Here is a 27,344-nt window from a genome sequence, read left to right as displayed (position 1 = left end):
GAAAGGTCAGCTTCAAACAAGTTTAAACAATTTGAACGCTCCCTCCATAGGAATTTAATGGCTTCACCCCTTGCTGAGCTTTTTGCCGTTGATCATGTGAAAGTCGCTTAAGGGTCATTCTCAGAGAGTCAGCTATTTTCTCTTGTTTATCAGCATAAACCCACATTATTGACGTTTTCCCTCCCCCTTTCCAATGAAGGACATCAACAAGGAGGAGAGTCTTTTGGAGAAAGAGCTCAGTGACTTCCCCATGGTGCAGATCCTCATGGCCAGCAAGCAGCCCTATGACCAGCTCTGGACAACAGCCCTCAGCTTCCAAAATAATTCTGAAGTCTGGCTGAATGGTGAGCATCTAACCTAATCACAGCTTCGGTGTAATTTCCGAAACAATTGAAATGTTGGAACCCAATCCCTCAGTGTAACCAAGCGATAATACTGAACCCAATTTTTCATGCTACTTTTTGAGCATGATTTTTCTTTTAATTAACAGCACAAGCAGTGCGTCATATGCATCACTTCTGTGGCACATGCCATCATAATGACCAAAACAAGCTCTTCAATAATTTTAATCATTTTAATAATGTAGAGATTAACAAAGACATCAGAAATTAGCGTGACAAACCATATTAAGTGCGACATCTTCGGCTGTACAATAAATAATGTCTGTCCCGGTATCAGCCTGTAATATACTAAAATATACTTATCTATATGGTCTGACACAACCCTGATATTATTGTGCATGCTTACATGACACAGGAGCTCTTAAATATGTTTGTGATGCTGAATTACAGAGATTACTGGATTGGGATTGCTCCAGTAATACAAACAAAAACAAAAGGCCATCAAAAACAAATGAAAAGTGGTAGTCATTTCACTTTTTTATTTTTTATTTTTTATTTTTACCAAACTCTAAAGCAAGCCTATAAAAATAATGTAGCGTTCTAGACTTGGGTAGGCCTTGCTGTCTGATTGGTTAATAACAGATAATTTGAACCCTCTGGGCCTCAGGTCCATTTCAGAATCTAAATGCTGAACAAATCACGGATGAGCTTGCAGCTATGTGGCGCAATATGTACAAGCTGGCCAAGAGCTTCTCTGACCTGCCGGGACCCCGGCGCGTAGCAGACAGCTTCAAGATAAAGGTTGACAAGTTCAAGCAGCACCTGCCCATCCTCACCACAATCTGTAACCCCGGCATGAAGAAACGCCACTGGCAAGAGGTCAGTGTTCCCACCGACCTCACCTGTGCAAATTAAGTTTCTCAGTTTCTTAACATTGTTGTTTCCTTCTCAGGGATGTGTTGTACAACTGTACTGTTGTAAAAACAGACAAGTCGGCACCATGGTGCTATCCTCGTATACAGTGGAATATTCTATTAACTCTGGCAATTCTCTACTTCCTTGACATCGAGGTACCTCCTAGCCAGTCAATCCTCCATCTTCAGGATCGATGGATGCCATTTCATAATTTAGCACTCAGATGACCACCGAACCGAGCCTGGTCAGGAGCTGTGAGAAATAGTTGAATAATTGATGCTAGCTTCTCCTTTCAGATCAGCACCATTGTAGGTTTTGAAGTGCAACCTGAAGCTGATGCATCACTGTCAATGATGGTGGATCTAGGCCTGGCCAAGTTCTCTGACAAGTAAGTCAGCACAATAAGGAGGTTGGCATCAAATTACAGTAAAATACCATTGAATTAAATTTTCATGCGCAAAATTAAGCAATATGGTAGCACTGTCTTAGTTGTCAGTTCATGTGGGGAATGGGTATGTGATTGTTAACATAACCCTGCAGGCTGGAGGAGCTCGGGGCAGCAGCCAGCAAGGAGTTCTCTTTGGAGAAGGCCCTGGATAAGATGAGGACTGAGTGGGCCGAGCTGCGCTTTGCATTCTCTCCATACAGAGACACAGTGAGCATATAGGGATCGATGTGCATTCTCTCCATACAGAGACACAGTGAGCATATAGGGATCGATGTGCATTCTCTCCATACAGAGACACAGTGAGCATTTAGGGATCGATGTGCATTCTCTCCATACAGAGACACAGTGAGCATATAGGGATCGATGTGCATTCTCTCCATACAGAGACACAGTGAGCATATAGGGATCGATGTGCATTCTCTCCATACAGAGACACAGTGAGCATATAGGGATCGATGTGCATTCTCTCCATACAGAGACACAGTGAGCATATAGGGATCGATGTGCATTCTCTCCATACAGAGACACAGTGAGCATATAGGGATCGATGTGCATTCTCTCCATACAGAGACACAGTGAGCATATAGGGATCGATGTGCATTCTCTCCATACAGAGACACAGTGAGCATATAGGGATCGATGTGCATTCTCTCCATACAGAGATACAGTGAGCATATAGGGATCGATGTGCATTCTCTCCATACAGAGACACAGTGAGCATATAGGGATCGATGTGCATTCTCTCCATACAGAGATACAGTGAGCATATAGGGATCAATGTGCATTCTCTCCATACAGAGACAATAGCTATGCAAAGTGCAACAAGCAGCAACTAGATCAAGCATTAGATCCAGGTCAGTTTCTTCAAGAAAAAAACAACGACGAGGGCAACAGAAAGACTCCCCTCTCAGCCATAAATTCCACAATTCTTGATAGCTAAGATGCTTGAACATGATTGTATACCATAATTTTTTGCATTAAGCTTACATTAGGTGAATTAATAAAGGAAAGAAATCTATATAACATTTAAGATTGCCTGAAAAAAAAACTCCATCCACGTTGAATCTCCAAAATATACAAAACTGAAATATACAAAATTATATAGCCTACAAATCAATTTAGGGCAACATCACGTCCACTTTTAATGTCATTGAGACGGGTCAGTTCTGTTCAGCAGTGATGTGTTAGGAAATAAACTTGAAGACTGGGGAAAGTGTGTCTCCCAGTTTCCCCGGGTCTGGTGTGAAAAGCAAGGACAATGAACAACCTGTCTCAAAAATAAGCTCCATGAGATTCTAATGAGCTTATATTTTAGGGTACAAGTGTTGTGTCTTCGGTGGATGACATCCAAGTGCTGCTGGACGATCATATCATAAAGACCCAGACGATGCGCGGGTCACCATTCATAAAGCCAATTGAAGCTGACTGCAAGGTATGACTATTTCATTTACTCTCATGCCCCAGGCCAAATTTCAGCTGAGTTGTCTGCTTACCTTTCGTCTTAGTAGAACCACACTGAGCTAGTGTGGCTGTTTGATTTATTTCTTTATTTTTGAGTGTTGCACTTCATGTTGTACTAATAGGCTCAATATTTAATATTCTGTTCTGTTCTATTCTACCCGAAAATCATATGTTCTTATTTGCAGGAATGGGAGGAGATACTGGTACTGATTCAGGACATTTTGGATGCTATGCTGAAGTGTCAGGCCACTTGGCTCTACCTGGAGCCCATCTTCAGCTCTGAGGACATTATTGCTCAAATGCCAGAGGAGGGTCGCAAATTTGGCATTGTCGACAGCTACTGGAAGGACATTATTGCAGAAGCAGTAAGACTTATTTGTTCATATCAGAGGAGTCAATGCAATGGCTCACCCAGCTTTAGCAGCAATCTTATGTCTATCTTTCAATGATCAGCTTTAGCAGCAATCTTATGTCTGTCTTTCAATGATCAGCTCTTAGAATGAATGGAGTGAATCAGTCTCCTGCCCCTATTTCCAGGTGAAAGACACTCGAGTTCTGGTGGCCACAAAACAGCCAAATATGCTGGGGAGGCTCCAAGAGTCCAATGCGTTTCTGGAGGATATCCAGAAAGGCCTGAACACCTACCTTGAGAAGAAGAGACTCTACTTTCCCAGGTCAATAGTCGCAGCTCAAAAGCAATTATATACAGGGGTGGGAATCGCAGTGTAACTCACGATACGATACCATCACAATATTTTGCCCACAATACAACAGCGTCTCATCTATAATACATCACTATATCTGTGTAACTGAAGACAACAATCCCTGCAAACTATTTTTCAAAAAGCAGGACTGCTGAAATGAAACTAAAAAAGTGCATTGTTTTAATCAACCCACTGCCTGCAACACCACCTACGCCATCAATCAAATGACAGAGACATAAACTGGCAAAAGGCCTAACTGCTAGAAAGCAGAACAGTTCCATCAAACACACCTCATACTGTATGAACTCAAAATATTTTCATTCTGTGAAAATGAAGTTTAGCAGGAAACTCAGCAAAATAGCAAATAAATTACTGCACAAATCAGCTAATTAAAACATAAAATATGGAATGTAGACCATCTGAAGTTTCAGACGGTGAATTTTAATACTAAGTTATGCAAATGACCGCAAACCTGCTACATGACTAGAATGTTAAAGCCTTAAATGTATGTCTGGTTGCTGGTACGTCATACGGTGTATTTACTGGGATCATGAAGTAACGTTTCCATTGTAATACACACTAACGGGATCAAGTGGCGTCTCTCTTGCTAATGACCTTTCATTTGGAATGCCAAAATGGCAAACAAACATAAGAGCTTTTCTCCACAAGTTTGGACTTTAATCCATGACCTGGAGTTATAGGCTGTGATTTTAGCCTCTAACCTGCGGAGACTGGTCCTGCACCTCTGTTGTGCATTAAACCCATAACATCAAAATAACATGCATGTATATTATTTTGTAAATAATATAAATATATTAAAATATGGTGCTCCTGTATTCATACTGTATTGCATAAAAAAGTAAGTGTGAGATTATGCTGTATCAGTGTTTTCCCCCATCCTGGTTGGGTTTACAGGTTCTTCTTCCTGTCGAACGACGAGCTTCTGGAGATCCTGTCAGAGACCAAGGACCCACTGCGTGTCCAGCCTCACCTGAAGAAGTGTTTTGAAGGCATCTCATCGCTGGAGTTCACAGAGGACATGGAGATCACTGGAATGATTAGCTCAGAAAAGGAGACTGTGCCCTTCGTCCAAAAGATCTACCCTGCCATGGCCAAGGTGCCCAGGAATTACTGTTATTCTGAAATGGCTTTCTGTCTGTCTGTTTATCACAATGTTGTCATAATGAATTCACAATCTGGTTTTTAAATCTTTGACCTAATAAAATCTCCTCCCTTAAACATACACAGGGAATGGTGGAGAAGTGGCTACTACAGGTGGAGAATATGATGCTAAGCAGTGTGAGAGCCGTCATACATGAGGGAGTTCAGGAATATGTGAAGGTACCTGCCTTTCAGAATTCAGACATAACCCAGAAAACCTAGACACAATTTTCTACCCTTTTGGAATCGATATGTCATCTATATGCTTTCATGTTTGCAAGCATTCGTTTTTGAAGCTCTTGTGGTAGGCCTTCATTGTTCTAAAATCACTGATTGCAAGAACAAAGAGATGAGCCTCAGCTGTTTGCCTTGGTTGACTGTCATCCTCTAGGTTCCCAGGAAAAAATGGGTCCTTCAGTGGGCTGGCCAAGTGGTGATCTGTGCCTCATCCATCTTCTGGACCAGCGAGGTGTCTGAGGCCATTGAGAAGAATTCACTGCCTGTGAGGCTTATCTACCTCTGTCTGCACTTACACAGATCCCTCATTATTCAATATTGATGCCAGGCTGAAAGCAGTGCATATTGGTCCACCCTGATATCTAATCTATCTCATTAATATGACCTGATCAATACAATATGATGGCAATGATTGTCTTGTATTTGCAAGTGTTTTTTAAATGGAGACAAAATTGGTGATAATAGATAATAGAAATGATAGCTAATAGATCTAGATAGATAGATCTAGAAATGTACAACCACACCCTGTTATGACCATCAACAATGTTTTATGGAAATATACACAAATAACTTAAAAGTTCCCATATTTGCATAACCATCCATATGCATATATGTATACATTTCATATGCATATATTTTTTACAGCAATTTGGTGCTTCTATTGTTGTTTTAAATGTGCTTTATAAATAAAATGTACTTAAAGTATAAATATCACTTTGGTACAGTGTACAAAAAAACCCCTTCAGGACATTTTTTTTTTTGCCTTATTTTCGGATTTTAAAGACGTCTTGTTTTTCTCTAAAGGCCTACTTGGAGCAGAGTAATGCTCAAATAACTGACATAGTGGAGCTGGTGCGAGGGAAGCTGGCTGGAGGGGCACGAGTTACCCTGGGCGCCCTGACTGTCATCGACGTACACGGTGAATCCCCAGCACGCCATCACCGCTAAGCTGCTGACTGACCCTCCTTACTCACAAACCCCTGCCCTTCTGTTCCTCAGCCCGAGATGTGGTGGCCAAACTGGCGGAGGATGGCATCTCCTCCCTCAATGACTTCGAGTGGACTTCTCAGCTGCGCTACTACTGGGAGGACAGTGACGTGTTAGTGCGCATGATTACCACCACCGTGAAGTACGGCTACGAGTACCTGGGGAACTCCTCCCGCCTGGTCATCACCCCACTCACTGACCGCTGCTACCGGTTAGTCACAGCGCTACATCCATAATACTACCACCGGTGAATTCAACATCATCATGATCAGCAGTTATGTAAATGTGTCAAACTCAGTGTGAAAAACAAGTGATAGGTCTGGTCTCTAAAGGACAGGATGTATTTTACAGACCAGTGAAATGCTTGAAGTAAAAGGAACATTAGTGTTTTACAGAAGAATAAGGCCATTCTGTACTGAAGCAGGTTGTGATAACCGCTGCTCTTGTGACTGCTGGGCACTAATTCATTCAGGACACTGATGGGGGCCCTCAAACTGAACTTGGGTGGGGCTCCTGAGGGTCCAGCTGGGACTGGAAAGACTGAGACCACCAAGGATTTGGCCAAAGCCCTTGCAAAGCAGGTTTGTCACAGCGCCATTGGAAATCCCAGGCAGCTAGAGTTAGACTAGCCATTCCCAAAGTGAGATGAATTGAAATGGACGATTGAAATGGAAGGAACATTGTATTAGACAATGTATTGTTGTATTCTAGCTGCCAACCGTGGTATGCTAGTTTGTAAGTTGATGTATGCATCAAGGGTTCCGATTGTATCTGTATGCTCACGCTAGAACTCGGAACCATACTGTCCTCTAGGGTCCTCTTCACACTTTTTCCTGTGTTCGATCGTTGTACGTGCTAAATGCTTTGTAATGTAATCTTTGCAATGTATTTGTTTAAAAGGTCACTGCTCTTCAGTGCAGAGACAGTAAATCATTGGCTGCATTGTTTTCATGCTGATGGTTGTGTGAATGTTCTCATATGTTTATTTTGCTACATGTACCTCATCCTATCTGTGTATCTCCAGTGTGTGGTCTTCAACTGCTCTGATGGTCTCGACTACAAGGCCATGAGTAAGTTCTTCAAAGGTTTAGCACAATCTGGAGCCTGGGCGTGCTTTGATGAGTTCAACCGTATTGAGGTGAGCATGACACAGACCTCCTGTTAATTAAGCCGGTCATCAGTTGTATATGGGTATCACTATGATGATATACACTCAGTGAGCACTTTATTAGGTATTTATTAGACTTATTTATTAGTCTTCTGCTGCTGTAGCCTATCCACTTTAAGGTCTGATGTGTTGTGTTCAGGGATGCTCTTTTGCATACCATTGTTGTAATGCATGGTTATTTGGTCTACTGTCACCTTCCTGTCTGCTTCGTCTAGTCTGGCCCTTCTCCTCTAACCTCTCATTAACAACACATTTCTGCCAGCAGAACTGTTGCTCACTGGATGTTTTTTGTTCTCGCACAATTCTCTGCGACATCTAGAGACTGTTGTGCATGAAAATTCCAGGAGATCAGCAGTTCCTGAGATACTCAAACCACCCTGTCTCGCATCAACAATCATTCCACAGTCAAAGTCACTTTGATCACATTTCTTCCCCATTCTGACATTTGATCTGAAAAACAGTTGAACCTCTTGACCACATCTGCATGCTTTTATGCATTTAGTCGCTGCCACATGACTGGATGATTAAATATTTGCATTAACAAGCTGATGTACAGGTGTACCAATAAAGTGATCACTGAGTGTATATTTAAAGACTTCAGTAGAATATAATTGTTGTAGTAATGGCTTCAATCCATGTAAAAGTGCAATGGGCTGGAGGGTAAGCAGTGCTCTGTTGATGCTGGCTGTGTGTCAGGTGGAGGTGCTGTCTGTGGTGGCCCAGCAAATCCTCAGCATCCAACGGGCCATCATGTGCGACATGAAGACCTTCCTATTCGAGGGCACGGAACTGTCACTTAACCCCACCTGCTCTGTCTTCATCACCATGAACCCTGGCTATGCTGGCAGGGCTGAGCTGCCTGACAACTTGAAGGTGCTGAACACAGACTACATATTACAGTGCTCTGAAGGGCTATAATGGTCACTAGATCCCCCAAAAAATGTTGTATTGTGTGTAAGATTTCTTTATTTCTGCTCGGAGGCTCTCTTCCGCACAGTGGCCATGATGGTGCCAGATTACGGCCTCATTGGGGAGATCTCACTATATTCCATGGGTTTTATTGACTCCCGCAGGTAAATACATTACTGTTTGTAAAGCTGTGATTGGTGTTTTAATTTAAAAACACCACTTTTAAATGTAACAGTTGACACAGCAATGGTCCAGACAAATGAAACGACTATTCTCTTGAACTTGAACTTGTCTAGCCTTGCCCAGAAGATTGTGGCCACATACCGTCTTTGCTCAGAGCAGCTTTCATCCCAGCATCACTATGACTACGGGATGCGCGCTGTGAAATCGGTCCTGACGGCTGCAGGGAATTTGAAGCTGAAGTACCCAGAAGAGAATGAGAGCGTGCTACTGCTGCGTGCTCTGATGGATGTCAACATGGCAAAATTTCTGGCCCAGGATGTGCCTCTCTTCCAGGTCAGATATACTTGTACCAAACACAACACATGCCGGCCTGTCACTAGAGATTTTAGTACTGTTTTCCAGGAACAAACATTTATGCCATGGATACTCAAATCTGGTCCTTGAATCCAAATCCAGCCCTGTTTTTATTTTCTCCCAGGTAATTAACTGAACAATTAGTGCGACTGATTGGCCCGACTCCCAGATAATGGGAGGTTGGAAGACCAACAGTTCTTGGTCCTCAAGGACCATGATTTGAGTAATGGATATATGCTATTGCTATGTTTCCGCATATCTGATTATATTTCTTTTTTACTGGAAACATACCTGTGCCATATGTGCTTCTTTTATTCTTCCATCACCGTATAACACAAAATACTTCCCATAGTTATTCTTTCTGTATTGGCACAGGCTGTTCCTGATGTTTCAAATATATTGTTTAACCCCAGGGCATCATATCTGACCTCTTCCCTGGGGTGGTACTTCCCAAACCTGACTACGACCTCCTCCTGCAAGCTCTGGAGGAGAACATTGCCAAGCTGAAGCTGCAACCAGTTCCCTGGTTCATAGGAAAAATCATTCAGGTAGACCTGTCAGCAACCCAACCAGCCACAAGATGGAATGCATGGTCCATTACAGAGCCTGCTGACTAGGAGACACTCTGAACATCCCTCTCTGCTTCCCCTCAGGTGTACGAGATGATGCTGGTGCGGCACGGCTTCATGATTGTTGGAGACCCTCTGGGTGGGAAAACGTGTGCCTACAAGGCCTTAGCTGGAGCCCTTGGTGACATTTTCCATGGTCTGTCTCTCTAGCATGCAATATGTAGAGCTTATAATAAATCACATATCACATATTCAATGTTGATGCTATTTTAGATAGTCTGCCCTGCACCTGTCCACTAAAGATATCCCTGTTTGATCCCAAGCAAAAACGATGGAAGAGTATGCGGTGGACTTCCGGATTATCAATCCCAAGGCCATCACCATGGGTCAGTTGTATGGCTGCTTTGACCCGGTCAGCCACGAGTGGTCAGATGGGGTACTGGCCACATCTTACAGGGACCAGGCCGTGTCCACATCTGAGGACCGGCAATGGATCATCTTCGATGGACCCATTGATGCTGTGTGGATTGAAAACATGAACACAGTGTTGGATGACAACAAGAAGGTATAGTCCTCAGATATGTCTGTTTGAGTCTGCAGGAACTTTTGTGAAGAGCCTCCAGAGCAATAATGGCTGCTATACCCAAATATCAGAATAGGACTAGAAAGGCCAGAGCTGAGACCATTTATCGCTTGGACTTTAAAATTAAAATTACTCCACAATGTATTTAAAGATACTGCTATAAAAATTTTACTCAGTAAAATACAGGCTGTTCGTTCCATTTGCAAAAATCTTGGAAGCAGGTAAAAACTATCGAAAATACATTTGCACGTATAATCAGACAATACTAATTCATTGCAATCGATTTATGAAAATGATAGACTGTAGGTGGGGATGTAGTTATAGAAATGCTAAATCCGCAGATATAATGCCTCTGGCATATTTTAGAACTTTCACTGAAACTCAAATTTTGAACATACTGAATAGACTACAGGATGATGATACATAAAGGCAACTGTGTGAAATACAGCAGATTTGTGTGCAGTCCCTGCTCACACAAAAGAGAAGATCTGCTTTTCCTGTGGAATTGATGAGTAAAAGGAAAAAGACAGTGTGTAATTGTAGGACAGGAAGGGAGAAGCATGCTCAAATTTGATATGGCTGAAAATATTACACTTTGTACTTCTATAGCTACATTTTCCATGTTTCACACATTTTAGTGCTTTTCTCAGTGCAATAGCCGATGCCTTGGCACATTATTAAGGTGATATAACAAAGCCACTATTATTTAGGAATAGAAAAGTTCAAATCGTTTTTTGTGTCCTTTATTTCACAAAAATAGTTCCGTGATGTTTGGTTTCATAATCTATGAAATTAGGTCACTGTGTGAGTAGAAATCAATCAAAGACTCTGTCCTTTCATGTGTTAAACAGGAGCACAGTCTCCACTGCGTAGTTGCATAGTACTTTGTCAGGCATTAACCAAACTGAAACACTAAATCCAAAACACAAACAACCTCCTATCCTAAGTGTCATGCCTTTATTGAAGTGGACTTCACGTCACTGAACACCCCCTTGTTCCCATAGCTGTGTCTGATGAGTGGAGAGATCATCCAAATGAGCAACAAGATGAGCATGATTTTTGAGCCTGCCGATCTGGAGCAAGCATCTCCAGCTACTGTCAGTAGGTGAGGAGCAGCACACACTGTAGTGCAGGAGTGAGAGCACCATCACAGCCGCCTCAATGACCACCGGCTGTTTTTACCTAAGGTGCGGCATGATATACATGGAGCCACATCAGCTGGGCTGGGCCCCCCTCAAAGATTCCTACATGGACACCCTGCCAGAGAGCCTGAGTGTTGAGCACAGGGAGCTGGTGAGAATGCACACACACTACTGACTCAACAACTGCCATAATGAATTTGTCATACAGTGTCATTGAGCTGCTGTCCTCTAGCTCATGTCCTCTAGCCTCTATCATGACTGATGTTCTCCGCAGGAGCAGACAGCCTGCTCTGCTAGCAGGCCTTGACCCAGTGCTGATGGGAGCATGTTTCATGTAATGCTTCTTTCTGCAGGTTGAGGACATGTTCAACTGGCTGGTTGACCCCTGCCTGGACTTCATTTACAGAGAGTGCCGCTTCTTGGTGCAGACATCTCCCATCCACCTGGCCTATAGCATGATGAGGCTCTACAGCTGTCTCTTGGGTGAGTTGCAGTTGGCAGCCTGTGAGGGAGGACTGTTTCCATGTTTCCATCAGCAGCAATCAATTTGTCATTTTTAAAGGATTAACATGGTGGTTGAGTGTGACACTTGCTAGTTGTCTTTGGGCCCCAATAAAACAAATGTGCATAATTTTTTATTATTGTGTAATTTAAGCTTAAATTTCCCACTATAAAAGTTCACTCAAACTGTCTGGGCATGGTAATTAGCTATGATTGACAGACCATGCCTCTACTTTCCACACATTGCTGTTTGTTTCCATAGCTACCTCCATGATACGCGCTCAATTTGGGAGACTGAATTTTCACAAGCTAGCTAACTTAGTATATCAACTATCTGACAATAATAATTTTTGATAGCTAGCTAGCTAGCCAAGCTAAGACAACAGCACAACTATAACATCTTATGAAAGCAAACAAAATGAATATAACCAGAAATAGTCTTAATAGTCCTTAAAGGGCAGTCTAATTTAAGAGAACCTGAAATTAGTCTGATATTTGCATTGTCTTGCCTGTAGTCCAGCGGTGCAAACTGCGTGATCCTCGTGTGACGCACTACTAGGAGAACATTCTCAACCGGTTGAAAATAGGACCATACATTTAAAACGCTTCTTCAAAGCTAAAGAACAGACATTTATTTGTTGCTGTCTTGTCTAATTCTTGTTTTCTTTTTGTGTGCTGTTTGTGAAGCACCTTGTGCTCTTATGCTTGAAAGGTGCTGATATAAATAAAATTTACTTACTTTACTTACTTTACTTACTATTTAATGCTTTCATGGTGTTTCTCCAATGCTCCAGTACAAATTGCATATTAAAACCCAGAAAGTGTGACCAACCACTATGTTACTCCTTTAAAGGCATGCTAACAAAAGAATTCAGCTGAATTTAATGAAGGGAATATCTGAGATAATGCAAGTATCAGTGTATAGTTTATAAAATGTTGATATTGTCTTTATGGGTGACCCAGGAAAGGTTAATGGCTCTGTGCTATTTATTTTAATACTTTATTTGGTTGAATGAGACAGTGATAGCCGATACAAGCTTTTATTAACTGTATGTTCTTCGGCAGATGAAATTGCTCAGTCAAACGAGCAAATGTCCAGCCAGCAGGTTACAATGTGGCTTCAGGGACTCTTCGTGTTTGCCATTGTTTGGAGCCTGGGTGGCACCATCAACGGGGACAGCCGCAAGAAGTTTAATGTCTTCTACCGTAACCTTCTTGTTGGCATGTATGACAACCACCCCCAGCCCAAGAGCGTCCACCTGTCCAAGAAAAACATCTTCCCTGAGAGAGGTCACCTTCGCAATTTCATCATAGCAAAACTGGAATTCAAGAATTGCTTACGTTTTCAAGGTGTCATGAAATGATATTTAGAAATAGTTTTCAACCTGATTTCTATGATCCACAGGCAGCGTTTATGACTATTACTTCCATAAGCACGGATCGGGGCAGTGGGAAACATGGACAGATTCCATCACCAAGCAAGAGGCCACCATTTCTGCTGGTGCCAAAGTTAGTCAACTCGGGGTCTCACTTCCATTTCACAACACGCCATGGCTGCTCAGCTCACAAATACCAATTGAATAGCCCACGTCTGTAAAATGAGACCACTGCCACATACTGTGTCTCCCTTTCAGGTTTCAGACCTCATCATCCCCACCATGGAGACAGCACGGCAGTCATTCTTCCTTCGCACCTACCTGGCACACGAAGTGCCCATGCTGTTTGTTGGGCCTACTGGCACTGGCAAGACCATCATCAACAACAGCTTTCTGCTGAAGCTCCCAAAAGAGCAGTACACCCCCAACTGCATCAACTTTTCTGCCCGTACCTCTGCCAACCAAACACAGGACATCATCATGTCTAAGCTGGATCGCAGGAGGAAAGGGGTTTTTGGCCCACCTATGGGCAAGAAATGTGTGGTGTATGTAGGTAAGGCTCTGGTATACATTCCTATATTACGGAATTTCATACTAGTTTGACCTTCAACAGATGCTGTTGAATTTATCTTATCATTTATCGACACTAAAAGGACATTGTTTCTGTGTTAATTATAAAAAATAATAATGAACTGAATAATAATGAATAACTGACCATGTATTTTTCAAATGTTTGGGTATTTGACATATCATATCAAGTGTTTTTTCAAATGAATGATGGACGGAAATCCATTACATTCATGACAAAATCTGAATTGTTATTGTTACAGATGACCTCAACATGCCTGCAAAAGAGATTTATGGTGCCCAGCCTCCCATAGAGCTTCTGAGGCAGTGGATTGACCACAGACACTGGTATGAGAAGGACACCTCCAGGCTGGACATTGTGGATGTCCTCTTTGTGTCTGCAATGGGTCCCCCTGGTGGCGGCAGAAATGACATTACAGGTAAAGAATGGTAATAATTTCAGAAGACAATGGGCCAGTTTCACAGTTGAAGCGTAGCCCTAGACTAATTCACCATACAAAACTCCATTTAATCCAGGACTAAGCTTAATCTGTGTCTGTGAAACTGGCCCTATAGCTTCTTATCTGTGGCAAGAAATTCTAAATGACATTACAATTAAAATACAAAGTATGGCATTATAACCTTAATTTATGGTGACCTCAGTCGTCGTCGATACAAAATTCTGTCCTAAATGTTTTGTTTAATTTTCATTTTTTCATTTATTTTGGGAAATGTTACTTTTCATGATAAAGAATGAAGTACAGGTATCAAAAAGTTAACTAATTGCAACATATGTGATTATATTATATATAAATATAATTATTTTTCCCAGTTCTGGTAAATGTCTTTAAACAACATTTTGGTTGTTATTACTTGTCATATTAATTATATTTAGCAATATGTGTATGTTTGAGAACTTGTTTGCTTGTTCAAGGTCGTTTCACCCGACACTTGAACATAATTTCTATTGACTCCTTCGACGATGAGACTCTGAGCAAGATATTCACATCCATCACTGACTGGCATTTTGGGAATGGCTTTGATGCAACCTTTGTTAGGTGAGAAAGCCACCAAGACCTCCGTTCCCCACAGGAACCTAGTGGGCTTTGAAAAATAAAAACAAAAACCACATTTCCAGGCTTCAGGCACCGGAAGGACAAAACTCAGCATGACTGAAATTTTAAACTATTCACAATATTTTATCATGTAGCTGCAGCTTGTACACAGCTATATTTATGAACAGACTTTCAAATACAGATAAGGTGCTTCACTGTGAATAACTGAATGGTTTTTTTCTGTTTTTAAGGCTTGGTAAGATCATGGTGCAGGCCACCATGGCTGTGTACAAGGACGCCATGGAATGTTTCCTTCCAACACCCTCCAAATCCCACTATATCTTCAACCTCAGGGACTTTACAAGGGTCATCCGTGGAGTGCTGTTGTGCCCGCACACCCACCTTCAGGCAAGACTCTTGAGTGACACTTTTACCTTAGCAGAGTTCTTAAGGCTCTTGTTTCTTTTTATTTAAAAATCCGGGTTTTATTAAAAAAAAAAAAATTTGGCAAGCGAACTAATAGCTAAATTGCTTGTTGCTACCGATAACAAACTGGTAACGTTTTATAACTAGATATGTATTCTTCGATTGGATAATAAGAAATAGTCTACAGAGTTTCAGTTCCTCAGTTCAGTTCCTTTTTTCTCTTTACGTCAACATTTCATAAAGTCACCTGTTCAGCGAACATTTTCTGACTAGAGAATACTGAAAAGACAGCAGGCTCTGTCACTGTCAACTTTCCAAAACAGTGCATATTGTGGTTTGAAGGTGTTTGTTGCTGCAATTCCTCTCTTGACCGTTAGGAGTCCAAAATGGCCTATTGTACCTTTAACAGTGAAAGTAATAAAACTAACGGTTCTATTTGTATAAATTATTTTACGATACCACTGTTTTAGCAACAAGGATTCCTTATTTTATGTCTGGTGCCAAAACAAGCATTACTTTTTCCTGCTTCTGTCTCCGAACCGTAGTTGGGAAACACAGGGGAACCGAACCACTATTCCTTATTGATTCCAGGGCCGAAGTTGCTAATCATAGTTACCTAGGTAGCTGTAGCTGCACCTGCGCCGTTCACTCGTCAGCAACCTCGGAGTAAAAATGCTGCAGAAATGAGGAGTCTTTTCTCCGCGACCATGCTCACTTTCAAAATGCACACACACAACAGGTGCAAAACTCCACTCACTCTTTCTCACCATTCCCAGCGGTCTCACATACACACACGGACCAATCACCAGATTCCCACTCTTAAAGCTGCATACCCTCATTTACCAACAACGGCAATGGTCTTGAGAACCAAATCCATCATAGATTTAATTACAAAAACATTTCAAAGGCGTAGAAACAGCAATAAGAAAATCAAAAATCAGGAAATAGATTCTTCGGGGGAAATCGGTTAAAGCTGACAATAATGAGCCTTGAGTGTTCTTCACTTAGAGTAAGCAGTTAATGGATGTCATTATTTATCTGTTTATTAACAGGAGGGAGATAAACTGATTAGACTATGGATCCATGAGGTTTACAGAGTTTTCTATGACCGTCTCATTGACAACGAAGACAGAGAGACATTCTTTGAAATTGTTAAAGCAAGGACCTCTGACTTCTTCAAGCAAAGCACTGACAAGGTACGGAATTGGCTTGACGAGACACTTCAATTGGTCAACATCAACTGGATGAATGGGTTTGGAGTATTTATATGATAATACACCAGCACTGTCTTTTCTACCTCTCCTTAGCTGCTGAGCCATCTCTCCCCATCAGGCAAGGTAACAGATGAGGAAATTCGCAACCTCTTTTTTGGGGACTATGGCAAACCTGACTCAGACTCCAAAGCCTATGATGAGATCACAGACCTGAAGCAGCTCACGGGAGTGATGGAGTACTACCTGGAAGAGTTCAACAATGTCAGCAAGACGCCTATGTCACTCGTCATGTTCAAGTTTGCCATTGAGCATATCTCACGCATCTGTCGCGTTCTGAAGCAAGACAACGGGCACCTGCTGCTGGTGGGCATCGGTGGCTCAGGCAGACAGAGCGCAACCAAGTTGGGGACCTTTATAAATGAGTATGACTTATTCCAGATTGAGCTGACCAAGAACTATGGCATCCCAGACTGGAGGGACGACTTAAAGAAGGTCATGCTCAAGGCAGGCATCGAGGGAAAGAGCACAGTATTTTTGTTTAATGATAGTCAGATTAAGGATGAGGCTTTTGTTGAGGATACCAATATGCTGCTCAACACGGGTGATGTGCCAAACATCTTCCCTGCTGATGAGCGTGCAGAAATAATAGAGAAAATGCAGGGTATTGCCCGCATGGAGGGCAAGAAGATTGACGCCACACCCCTCTCCATGTACAACTACTTCGTTGACCGTGTCAAAGCCAACCTGCACATTGTACTAGGTATCACACAATCTAATTTGCCTCCTCTTTCCACAAACACTTGTGTCAATATAGGCATTTGATATTTTGTGTGACATGAATCTTTGTCATTGTAGCAATGAGTCCAATCGGGGATGCCTTCAGGAACCGTCTACGCATGTTCCCCTCCCTCATCAACTGCTGCACCATTGACTGGTTCCAAGCTTGGCCCACAGATGCACTAGAGATGGTGGCTAATAAGTTTCTGGAAGAGGTGGAGATGGATGATGACGTCAGGAAAGAGTTAGTGCAAAACTCAAGCATTGTAGCTCCCTTATAAGTAGCTAATATGGTACATGAACGACTGCTATATTATCTTCACTATGTAGTTGCTAGTCCTGAAGGTTTGATTGCTCTTTGTCTGCTACAGGGTGGTGGAAATGTGCCAGATCTTCCAGGAGAGGGTGAGGCTGCTTTCAGAGGAATACTTTTCTAGGCTCAGAAGACATAACTACGTGACACCAACCTCCTATCTGGAGCTTATTCTCACCTTCAAGACACTGCTGAACCTTAAACGGCAAGAGGTGGACACTGTGAGGAATCGCTACCTGGTGGGCCTGCAGAAACTGGAATTTGCTGCTTCTCAGGTAGTCTCCAGTGCCCTCATGTAATCACCTGATGTTGTCAATTAGATCATCTACTCATGTTGTCTGCTGAAGACACTGTAGACTGGAACAAAAAAAATTCAGCAGAACCCAATAAACAGGTGTACAAAACACAGTTCATATGTTTCTCTCATGAAACATACCTTAAAGTAAATAACGTTTTACCCATGGTGTACAGGTGTCTGTAATGCAGCAGGAGCTGACAGCCCTCCAACCAGAGTTAATAAAGACATCGGCTGAGACAGACGAGATGATGGTGAAGATTGAGAAGGAAACAGTGGAAGTGGATGCTAAAAAAGAGCTAGTGTCGGCTGATGAAAAAGTAGCCAACGAAGCAGCAGCAGCAGCCAAAGCCATCAAGGTGCCAATCCAGAGCCTGAAAGCGACACTTTAATACCGTCATACTTTATGACCATATACTCTCTATGCAATGAAAGTAATATTTTGAATACACGTTGGAATTTCTACTCAATCAAATACTTCTGATTGGTACTGGACTACAGGACAGTGAATTGGACAGCGCCACTATATCATAAAACAAGCAAATAGTAAACATGTTGTCCCCCACCCACATGCACTGTTCCCACCTCTGATCTCATTGGGTGGGGGACAATTGCTTGATGCCTGACGTTGGTAGTAGCTATGAAGCATAACGTGTGTGAAATAGCTATCACAGAACCTAGCCTACATCTTGCTTACTTATACTTACTTATAATCTGTGCATTTATGATATAACTATGTTTGTAACTATCAAGAAGGAAATTACTTAGCACTAAATGCTAGATTGTGATGAAGGCTTAGTAGCCTACTGAAAACAGACATGTTGATCTTCTTAGTTGAGTATACTGGTTTCTTGACGGGTTCACCATTTTCTCTCTCTCCATCTGTGTTGTGTTCAGGATGAATGTGAGGGCGACTTAGCAGAGGCCATGCCTGCTCTAGAGGCTGCTCTGTCAGCCCTGGACACCCTAAAACCGTCCGACATAACAGTGGTGAAATCAATGCAGAACCCACCTGGGCCAGTCAAGCTGGTCATGGAGTCCATCTGTGTCATGAAAGGCATAAAACCAGAGAGGAAGCCAGACCCTGGTGGCTCAGGTAAGATTTATTAATTTGATTATTTTTCATTGCTTATAATTTTTACATTATTGAAGCAATTTCACTATTTACTAAAGTTCAACACATTATAATGCTTTTAATTTTTTTTATTTATCTTATTATTTTTCAATGCAGGGAAAATGATCGAGGACTACTGGGGGTCATCCAAGAAGCTGCTTGGTGACATGAAGTTTCTTGACAACCTGAAAGCATTTGATAAAGACAACATCCCACCAGCCAACATCAAAAAGATCAGGGAAAGGTTCATTGACAACCCAGAATTCCAACCGTCCATTATTAAAAATGTGTCATCAGCCTGTGAAGGCCTGTGCAAGTGGGTACGTGCAATGGAGGTATACGAGCGTGTGGCTAAGGTAGTAGCCCCCAAGAAGGTGCGCCTGAAGGAGGCAGAGGGAGAACTAGCAGTACAAATGGCTATGCTGGCTGTTAAGCGGGGTGAGTTGAAGGAGGTGGAGGATCGACTGCAGGACCTGAATGACACCTTTGATGCTATGAACACAAAGAAGAAGGAACTGGAAGACAACATTGAGCTGTGCTCACAGAAATTGATCCGAGCAGAGAAGCTAATTGGTGGCCTTGGTGGTGAGAAGGACAGATGGACAGAAGCCGCCCGGGTGCTTGGGATCCGGTACACCAATCTCACTGGTGACGTGCTTCTTTCCTCCGGCATGGTGGCCTATCTGGGGGCTTTCACTGTGGATTACCGTGTGGAGTGCCAAAGGGACTGGCATGTGCTGTGTCAGCAGAAGAAGATACCATGCTCTGAAGAATTTACACTCAGCAACACACTGGGGAATCCAGTGATGATTCGAGCTTGGCAGATTGCTGGGCTGCCTGTGGACTCCTTCTCCACGGACAACGGTATCATAGTGTCCAACTCCCGTCGCTGGCCTTTAATGATAGACCCTCAGGGTCAGGCCAACAAATGGATTAAAAACATGGAGAAGGCTAATAAGCTTGCTGTAATCAAGCTCTCAGATGGCAATTATGTAAGAACCCTGGAAAATGCCATCCAGTTTGGCACACCCATCCTGCTGGAGAACATAGGGGAAGAGTTGGATGCTGTGTTGGAGCCTGTGTTGCTGAAGCAGACATTTAAACAGCAGGGGGTAGAGTACATGAAGCTGGGAGAGAATGTTATAGAATATTCCAATGACTTCCTTTTCTATATGACCACTGGACTGAGGAACCCTCACTACCTGCCTGAGATTGCAGTCAAAGTGTGCCTTCTGAACTTTATGATCACTCCACTGGGTCTGGAGGACCAGCTTCTGGGGATTGTGGCTGCAAAGGAGAAACCTGAACTAGAGGAGAAGAAGAACCAGCTCATTCTTGAGAGTGCTGCTAACAATAAGCAACTGAAAGAGATTGAGAGCAAAATCTTAGAGATTCTTTCCTCTTCTGAAGGAAATATTCTGGAAGATGAGACAGCAATCAAAGTCCTTTCTTCTTCCAAGGTGCTGTCAGAAGAGATTTCTGAAAAGCAGAAAATTGCCAGTATTACAGAAAAGGAGATTGATGACACTCGCATGGGGTATCGGCCTGTGGCAGAGCATTCTTCTATCATCTTCTTCTGTATTTCGGAGCTCGCAAATATTGAACCAATGTACCAATACTCTTTGACCTGGTTCATCAACCTCTATGTCCAGTCCATTGCTGACAGCTTAAAGAGTGAAGATCTTCAAACTAGAATTAAGAACATTGTTGATAACTTTACAGTCAGTACTTACAACAATGTGTGTCGGTCGCTCTTTGAGAAGGACAAGCTGCTCTTTTCTTTGCTCCTCACTATCGGAATCATGCAGGGCAAAGGTCAGGTGGACGACATGGTGTGGCGTTTCCTCTTGACAGGGGGGATTGCCTTGGACAATCCCTACCCAAACCCTGCCCCTGAATGGTTGTCAGAAAAATCCTGGTCAGAGATAGTTCGTTCATCCAAACTGAAGAACTTGAACGGACTTTATGAGCATGTCCAAGACAACATTTTGAAGTGGAAACAGATCTATGACTCTGGAAAACCTGAGAAAGAGCAGCTGCCAGACAACTGGAATGATGTAAAGGGGATGGATCGCATGGTCATTCTGCGATGCTTCAGACCTGATAAACTGGTTCCAGCTGTGCAGGACTTCATTACAGACAACATGGGCAGGACCTACATTGAGCCACCCACCTTTGACTTGGCAGGCAGTTACAAGGATTCTAACTGCTGCTCACCTTTAATCTTTGTGCTTTCTCCTGGATCTGATCCTACTGCAGGTAAGGAATTGGTATTTCAATTATTGGTATTTTGACCCGCCTCACAGCAAGGAGGTCCTGGGTTCGAATCCCCGTCGGCCGGGGCCTCTCTGTGCGGAGTTTGCATGTTCTCCCCGTGTCTGTGTGGGTTTCCTCCGGGTACTCCGGTTTCCTCCCACAGTCCAAAGACATGCACGTTAGGCTGATTGGAGAGTCTAAATTGCCCGTAAGTATGAGTGTGTGAGTGAATGGTGTGTGTGCCCTGCGATAGACTGGCGACTTGTCCAGGGTGTATTCCTGCCTTTCGCCCAATGTATGCTGGGATAGGCTCCAGCCCCCCTGCGACCCTGATCAGGATAAGCAGGTTCAGATAATGGATGGATGGATGGATGGTATTTTGACCCATACCTACTTTGTGTTCATTTTAATCTGGGAAGTCAGATTGCTTTACAGATATTATGTATTCCTGCTCATGATTCCCCTTTTTATTCTTTGCATATTGCACATAATAACAAATATTCCACAAATATTCCAGATTCCCTTTTGCTTGGGTTTCAGGTCTGCTGAAATTTGCTGACGACTTGGACATGGGAGGAAGTAAGATTCAGACCATCTCCCTCGGTCAGGGCCAAGGTCCTATTGCAGCTGTGATGATTGAAGAAGCTCTCAAAGGAGGTACCTGGGTGGTGCTGCAGAACTGCCACCTTGCCACCAGCTGGATGCCAGCCCTGGAGAAGATCTGTGAGGAAACAATTACACCTGAGACAACCAAACCTACCTTTAGGTCTGTATGGGAGAATGGCTGTGAGGACACTATTACAGTCAAAGCATATCTTGTCTTCAAAACATTACATCTGTTATCTCAAGTACAGAGGGCCAAGCCTTACTTATTTCATTTAGTAACATTTCATAATATTGCTCCCACAGGTTGTGGTTGACAAGTTACCCCTCAGACAAGTTCCCTGTCAGCATCCTGCAAAATGGAGTCAAGATGACCAACGAGCCTCCAAAGGGTCTTCGTGCCAATTTGCTCCGCTCCTACCTCAACGACCCCATCTCAAACCCCTCCTTCTTCTGCAGTTCCAAGAAGCAAGAAGTCTGGCAGAAGCTTTTGTTTGGTCTGTGTTTCTTCCATGCCTTGGTCCAGGAGAGGAGGACCTTTGGACCCCTGGGTGAGACTCTGTCTGGCTAAAATATTAATTTTAAAGCAAGATTGCTTTTTGTTTTCATTTTTACTGTTTATAAATTATTTTTTTAGAAAAAGGAAAAGGGCCCTTTTGGATGATTCTTTGTGACTTCAATGAGTTAACAACTATGGGTACCTCTAAACAGATTTCAGAATAAAGATGGTTAATTTCCACCAAGAAGCAGAAGACTACAAAAACTCTCTCAATGTTTCAAACTACCTATTTCCACTGTTAGAAACATTGTTAGAAAATGGAAGTTAAATCGAACAGTTTAAGTCAAGGTAAGATCTGGAAGACCAAGAAAGATTTCAGACTAGCTAGCTAGCTATGTAACGTTAATCAAGTTAGCTACGATGGCAACATTTAGGTAGCTAGCTATGTTATTAAGTCCTGTAAAGCATATACATTAAACCAACAACAGCAGACTAGTTGTCACCGCCAAGCTTCCAAAACAACATTGCCTTAATGTAATATTCCCTCCAGATTTGCAGCTATCAAGAGCTAACACATCCTGGCATGAGGCAGGACATCTCTGTTCATTCTCTTTCACTGCCCACCACTACATTAATTAGATGGATAGCTATCATAGCTAGCAATATAGGCAGAGCTAGCTAGTAACTGTCTTCAACCATGCTGTAACGTTTGAACAGTTAGCCAAATTCGTCACCTATGGTTGGTTGGTCACGTGGCTAGCTAGCAAACATATATTAAGCTAACCTGTGTAGTCCAAAGTTAAGGCTTCCAACACACAATGCATTAATACCTGCCATGGGTACTGTAACTATGGTGATCTAACAACATGTACCACTGGGCAGGCTGCTGAGGATTCAATCAAATATTCTCTTTGAATCAACAACCAAATAGATTATTTTCTATTTGGTTGTTTTCTATTTATTAATGCATTGTGTGTTGGAAGCCTTGTCAGTGCATAGGTCAAGATAATGTTCTCGGTGCTTCTGTGATTTTCCTGTCTTTTTCGACTTTTGCCAACCATTATGACATTATCTCTCACTTTAAACATAGTTTTTGTGTTGAATATTCCTAGCCTTAAGTCTTATTGGCAGCCATGTCTTCATTTGTTTCCCTTGTATTCTGGCTGTTATGTCATGCGTTTCATATTATTTGTGGCTTGTATCCATAGCCCTTTCAAATGCATTGTATGATATTTAAAACCTTGAAAAGGTAATGTATTTAAGAAATTGCCAATTGCTAAACTGAACAACTTATCATGTTTTCCTCAGGTTGGAACATCCCCTATGAATTCAATGAGTCTGATCTTCGAATTAGCATGAGGCAAATCCAGATGTTTCTTGATGAATATGAACAGGTTCCTCTGGAGGCACTGACTTATCTAACAGGTGAGCTCTCTCGAACCATCAACAATGTTGTCACCTTGTCAGAAAAAATTCCTGTTTATTAAAACAAGACAAACCACAAATTAGAACTGTACACTTTTTCTGTGATTCACCCATGTCTTTTGTTTTTCATCTTTTCAGGTGAGTGTAACTACGGTGGGCGAGTCACAGATGACAAAGACAGACGGCTGCTGCTGTCTCTGCTGTCCATCTTCTACAGCAGGGATTTGGTTGTGCGGGAGGGCTACCGATTGTCTGACGGAGATGTGTACTACATTCCTCTACATGGTCCCTATGAAGTGAGTTGATTTGCGTTACCTTTAATCAAATGTCAGTGGCTAAATGAGGACTGTGTACATTGCTCTGAGTTGACAAGGTTTTTTTTTCCCACACCAATGTCATACTGTCCCACAGTATTCGCAAAACCTGGAAGTCGTCAACCGCAGCCATTTTGCTGAAAAAATGTGTTACTTGCCTGAAGCTGTTTTCCAACAACATTTAACAGGAGCAGCAATGAGAAGATAACATTTCCACTATTTTCCCATTACTTAATTCATGTTTCACCACAAATTATTTCCACTCATATACTGATGTTCAATCTATGCTCCATATTTATTTATTTATTTCTCTCTAACACACACAAAGTTATACAGTGCCCTCCATAACGTTTGGGACCAAGACCCATTATGACTGGATTTGCCACAATTTTAGATTTGGAATCACAGAATTAACATGTGGTTAAAGGTACAATAGGTACAATAGGTACAATAAGTACAATAGTACCTTTACCTTGACCAAGAAGAAGTCAGAAACTACCTATTGTACTTTTAACAAGCTGCTGTCCAGGTCTACCTAATAATCACTGAATGCATATATAGTATATGAAAATGCTAAATATACTGTATATACAATAAGATATAATTATAATAATACTAGAATAGAATACTAAGGTGTTAGAGCAGGGGTCGGCAACCCTGGTCCTGGAGAGCCGCAGGGTGTGCTGGCTTTCGTCTCCACCTTAAAATAAGCAACCGATTCAGACCCAAGAAACCAGGTGAGGTGAGTTAACTGTGCAATCAACGGCTTTCATTGATCAATTAATGCCAAGTAACAACGAAAGCCAGCACACCCTGCGGCTCTCCAGGACCAGGGTTGCCGACCCCCGTGTTAGAGCGACCTCACTGATAACATTGTAGATGTAGATGACATTCTTGTTTTACAATTTAATCATATAGCACATGCTTGGAGCCAATTAACAAAAGGTCTTTTTTAATATATATTTTCATTTATTTTGTTAATTTAATTGATAATGAAAAATGTTTTTAATATTTTTCCATTTCAGACCTATATTGACTATATCAGAAACCTGCCCATCAGTGCTGACCCTGGAGTGTTTGGGCTTCATAGCAATGCTGACATCACCAAGGACAACCAGGAGACCAATCAGCTGCTGAGTGGAGTGCTGCTGACATTGCCCAGACAGACAGGAGGTGGGGCCAAGTCACCCCAGGTGAGGATGTGTTTGCATAAATTAATTAGGATTAGGAGTCGACATTTCTTAATTACAGTTTCAATTAATCAATGGAACAACTAAACCTATTTGTTTCATAGGGACGGTCATCTGGTAGATAGGTTACCTTTGAGAGGTGAAGTTTTTTGTTCGTTTTATGAACAGTTTCTATTAAAAACACAATTGCCAAACTTCTCATTCTGAATACATTCAGGAAATAGTGGATGAACTGGCAGCTGACATTCTATCCAAACTACCAGCTGACTTTGACATGGCGATGGTGATAGAAAAGTATCCTGTGGTATATGAGGAGTCCATGAACACAGTGCTGAGACAGGAGCTTATCCGCTTCAACAGGTACGCTCCATACAGAAAGAGGGAGTGCACTACTGCAAGACAACTCACCGTTTATCTTTATTTGTTTATAATTTAGCTTTTTAGTGTATGAGGGATCACTTGCAACTAGACTTGGTGTGTTCTAATCTTAGGCTTCTTTTCAATGCTGTGATGACGACTGCCCCTTTCTCCATACAGACTGACTCAAGTGGTGCGCAGCAGTCTAATAAACATTGGCAAGGCACTAAAAGGACAGGTGGTAATGTCAGCTGAGCTGGAGAATGTCTTCAACAGCATGCTGGTGGGAAAAGTACCTGCCGTGTGGGCAGCCAAGTCCTACCCTTCACTGAAGCCTTTGGGCAGCTATGTGGCCGATTTCCTAGCTCGGTTGCATTTTCTGCAGGTAATCCATGCAATTCAAGTGTTAAGTTGTTGTCTATATGTAAACAATTAAAAGGTCAATTTTCTAAGTAGAATATTAAAAACATCTGTTCAGAAAGATGACAAACTGCCAATGGCTGTGTCTCATCTAGATGTCTTTAAGAAAAAGTCCTGAACTTCATTTTGACATCCTTGTTTAGAGCACAGGTGCAATGCAGGGTTAAGGGCCTTGCTCAAGGCCAAACGGCTTTGCGGATCTTATATTGGCTACACTGGAGATTGTGTGTCCCAGTCATGTACCTTGACCGCTACGCGACAGGCTACACAACAAGCCAAGTTTTTGATCCACGCACCTTGTTCTCAAGGCCTTAATTGACAGCTGATTGAAAGGACACTGTGGCCCTGGGGGAATTCAGTTTGACACCCCTGGTTTAGAGGAACCCATGGCTGTTAACAACAGACAGAACAGCCACTGCAGTTGGATACTTCAGAAGGCATGGAGTTACTTCCGATTAAAAAGTTCAGCCCAGGAATTATATATCACCTGACTCATTGAAGCCATAACGAGTAAATCACCTGGGTCTGGGCCTTTGTAATCATCTTTTTAAAAAGTAAAGTAACAAGTAACAACAAAGAATAATCCAAAAGGGTTCCAAAACTTTTGCGCAGGGCCCTTTTCCTTGTTTTATCATTTATAAAAGTAAAAAATGAAAATAAAAAGGAATCTTGCTTTCAACTTTGAAGAAAGGTCTCATTTAACTCTGTACCAGAGGTTTGCTACCGATTATATAGATTCATTGTTACAGACATTTAAACCTGGGGTGCCCAAATTTTTGCACCCCACTGTAAATGAAATAACAGCAATAGCTAAGTCCATGCCTCCCGGGTTATCATTAGCTGTGAATCACTGCACATGTAACCTAACGAATGTATATGTAGTGACTGGAATATCCTATTTTCTGTTTCACAGGACTGGATAGACAATGGGCCACCCAATGTCTTTTGGCTCTCTGGGTTCTACTTCACACAATCTTTCCTAACAGGGGTGTCACAGAATTTTGCACGGAAATACACCGTTCCAATCGATTACATTGGCTTTGAATTTGAGGTGAGGTGAACCTGCCTTTTGTATACAGTATGGATCGTTCTTAATCACGTGATAATTTCCCTGACGATGACGTGTTGGAGGACAAGTGGCCATAGAAACTCATTCATTTTTGTGGTAAAACACAGGGGTTAAACTAGGCCAGATGACATGGCATCCATTAAAAAATATATTACGATGGTGCCTGTAACAAAAGAAAACACAGATCTAAAACATAGCCTAGTTCGCTATAACTTTAAATCCTACTAATTATCTTGATTTATGCATTACTAACTAGCTGGAGATCTGCTCTACTTTCTGTTGACAACCTTACATTTTCTTATCCCTGGTGGGTAATAATTGGCAAATGAAGAAATGACTCGTCTCTCTTCCGATCAGCTCGGTTTGAGCAACCAAAAACTTTGCAGAAATGAACCATAATGAATCTGTGCT

The 27,344-nt window shown here is 42.2% G+C and overlaps 1 protein-coding gene across 1 annotated transcript in view; it reads left to right on the top strand.

The window, feature by feature from the left end:
- dnah3 (dynein axonemal heavy chain 3) overlaps positions 1-27,344 on the top strand; it is a 40,986-nt gene that overhangs the window by 12,363 nt on the left and 1,279 nt on the right. The window contains exons 17-60 of the mRNA XM_061230458.1: positions 200-344; positions 1,009-1,220; positions 1,553-1,644; positions 1,797-1,911; positions 3,020-3,136; positions 3,351-3,530; positions 3,703-3,839; positions 4,785-4,986; positions 5,118-5,210; positions 5,422-5,532; positions 6,072-6,186; positions 6,267-6,465; positions 6,727-6,835; positions 7,279-7,392; positions 8,119-8,295; positions 8,404-8,495; positions 8,628-8,847; positions 9,282-9,416; positions 9,522-9,633; positions 9,761-10,002; positions 11,025-11,125; positions 11,208-11,313; positions 11,516-11,666; positions 12,729-12,953; positions 13,069-13,172; positions 13,298-13,592; positions 13,870-14,046; positions 14,541-14,664; positions 14,913-15,069; positions 16,140-16,283; positions 16,395-17,061; positions 17,157-17,322; positions 17,450-17,666; positions 17,863-18,045; positions 18,584-18,782; positions 18,918-21,059; positions 21,597-21,822; positions 21,966-22,210; positions 23,467-23,583; positions 23,722-23,879; positions 24,923-25,090; positions 25,305-25,447; positions 25,625-25,829; positions 26,778-26,915. Of these exons, the coding sequence (XP_061086442.1) occupies positions 200-344; positions 1,009-1,220; positions 1,553-1,644; positions 1,797-1,911; positions 3,020-3,136; positions 3,351-3,530; positions 3,703-3,839; positions 4,785-4,986; positions 5,118-5,210; positions 5,422-5,532; positions 6,072-6,186; positions 6,267-6,465; positions 6,727-6,835; positions 7,279-7,392; positions 8,119-8,295; positions 8,404-8,495; positions 8,628-8,847; positions 9,282-9,416; positions 9,522-9,633; positions 9,761-10,002; positions 11,025-11,125; positions 11,208-11,313; positions 11,516-11,666; positions 12,729-12,953; positions 13,069-13,172; positions 13,298-13,592; positions 13,870-14,046; positions 14,541-14,664; positions 14,913-15,069; positions 16,140-16,283; positions 16,395-17,061; positions 17,157-17,322; positions 17,450-17,666; positions 17,863-18,045; positions 18,584-18,782; positions 18,918-21,059; positions 21,597-21,822; positions 21,966-22,210; positions 23,467-23,583; positions 23,722-23,879; positions 24,923-25,090; positions 25,305-25,447; positions 25,625-25,829; positions 26,778-26,915 (9,477 nt within the window). The remainder of the gene's footprint in view (positions 1-199; positions 345-1,008; positions 1,221-1,552; positions 1,645-1,796; positions 1,912-3,019; positions 3,137-3,350; positions 3,531-3,702; positions 3,840-4,784; positions 4,987-5,117; positions 5,211-5,421; positions 5,533-6,071; positions 6,187-6,266; positions 6,466-6,726; positions 6,836-7,278; positions 7,393-8,118; positions 8,296-8,403; positions 8,496-8,627; positions 8,848-9,281; positions 9,417-9,521; positions 9,634-9,760; positions 10,003-11,024; positions 11,126-11,207; positions 11,314-11,515; positions 11,667-12,728; positions 12,954-13,068; positions 13,173-13,297; positions 13,593-13,869; positions 14,047-14,540; positions 14,665-14,912; positions 15,070-16,139; positions 16,284-16,394; positions 17,062-17,156; positions 17,323-17,449; positions 17,667-17,862; positions 18,046-18,583; positions 18,783-18,917; positions 21,060-21,596; positions 21,823-21,965; positions 22,211-23,466; positions 23,584-23,721; positions 23,880-24,922; positions 25,091-25,304; positions 25,448-25,624; positions 25,830-26,777; positions 26,916-27,344) is intronic.

The sequence above is a fragment of the Conger conger genome, chromosome 2 (assembly GCF_963514075.1).
Source record: "Conger conger chromosome 2, fConCon1.1, whole genome shotgun sequence".
Classification (NCBI taxonomy): domain Eukaryota; kingdom Metazoa; phylum Chordata; class Actinopteri; order Anguilliformes; family Congridae; genus Conger; species Conger conger.
Note: the sequence above shows the minus strand (reverse complement) of the source record. Positions and strands in the feature narration are given on the sequence as shown.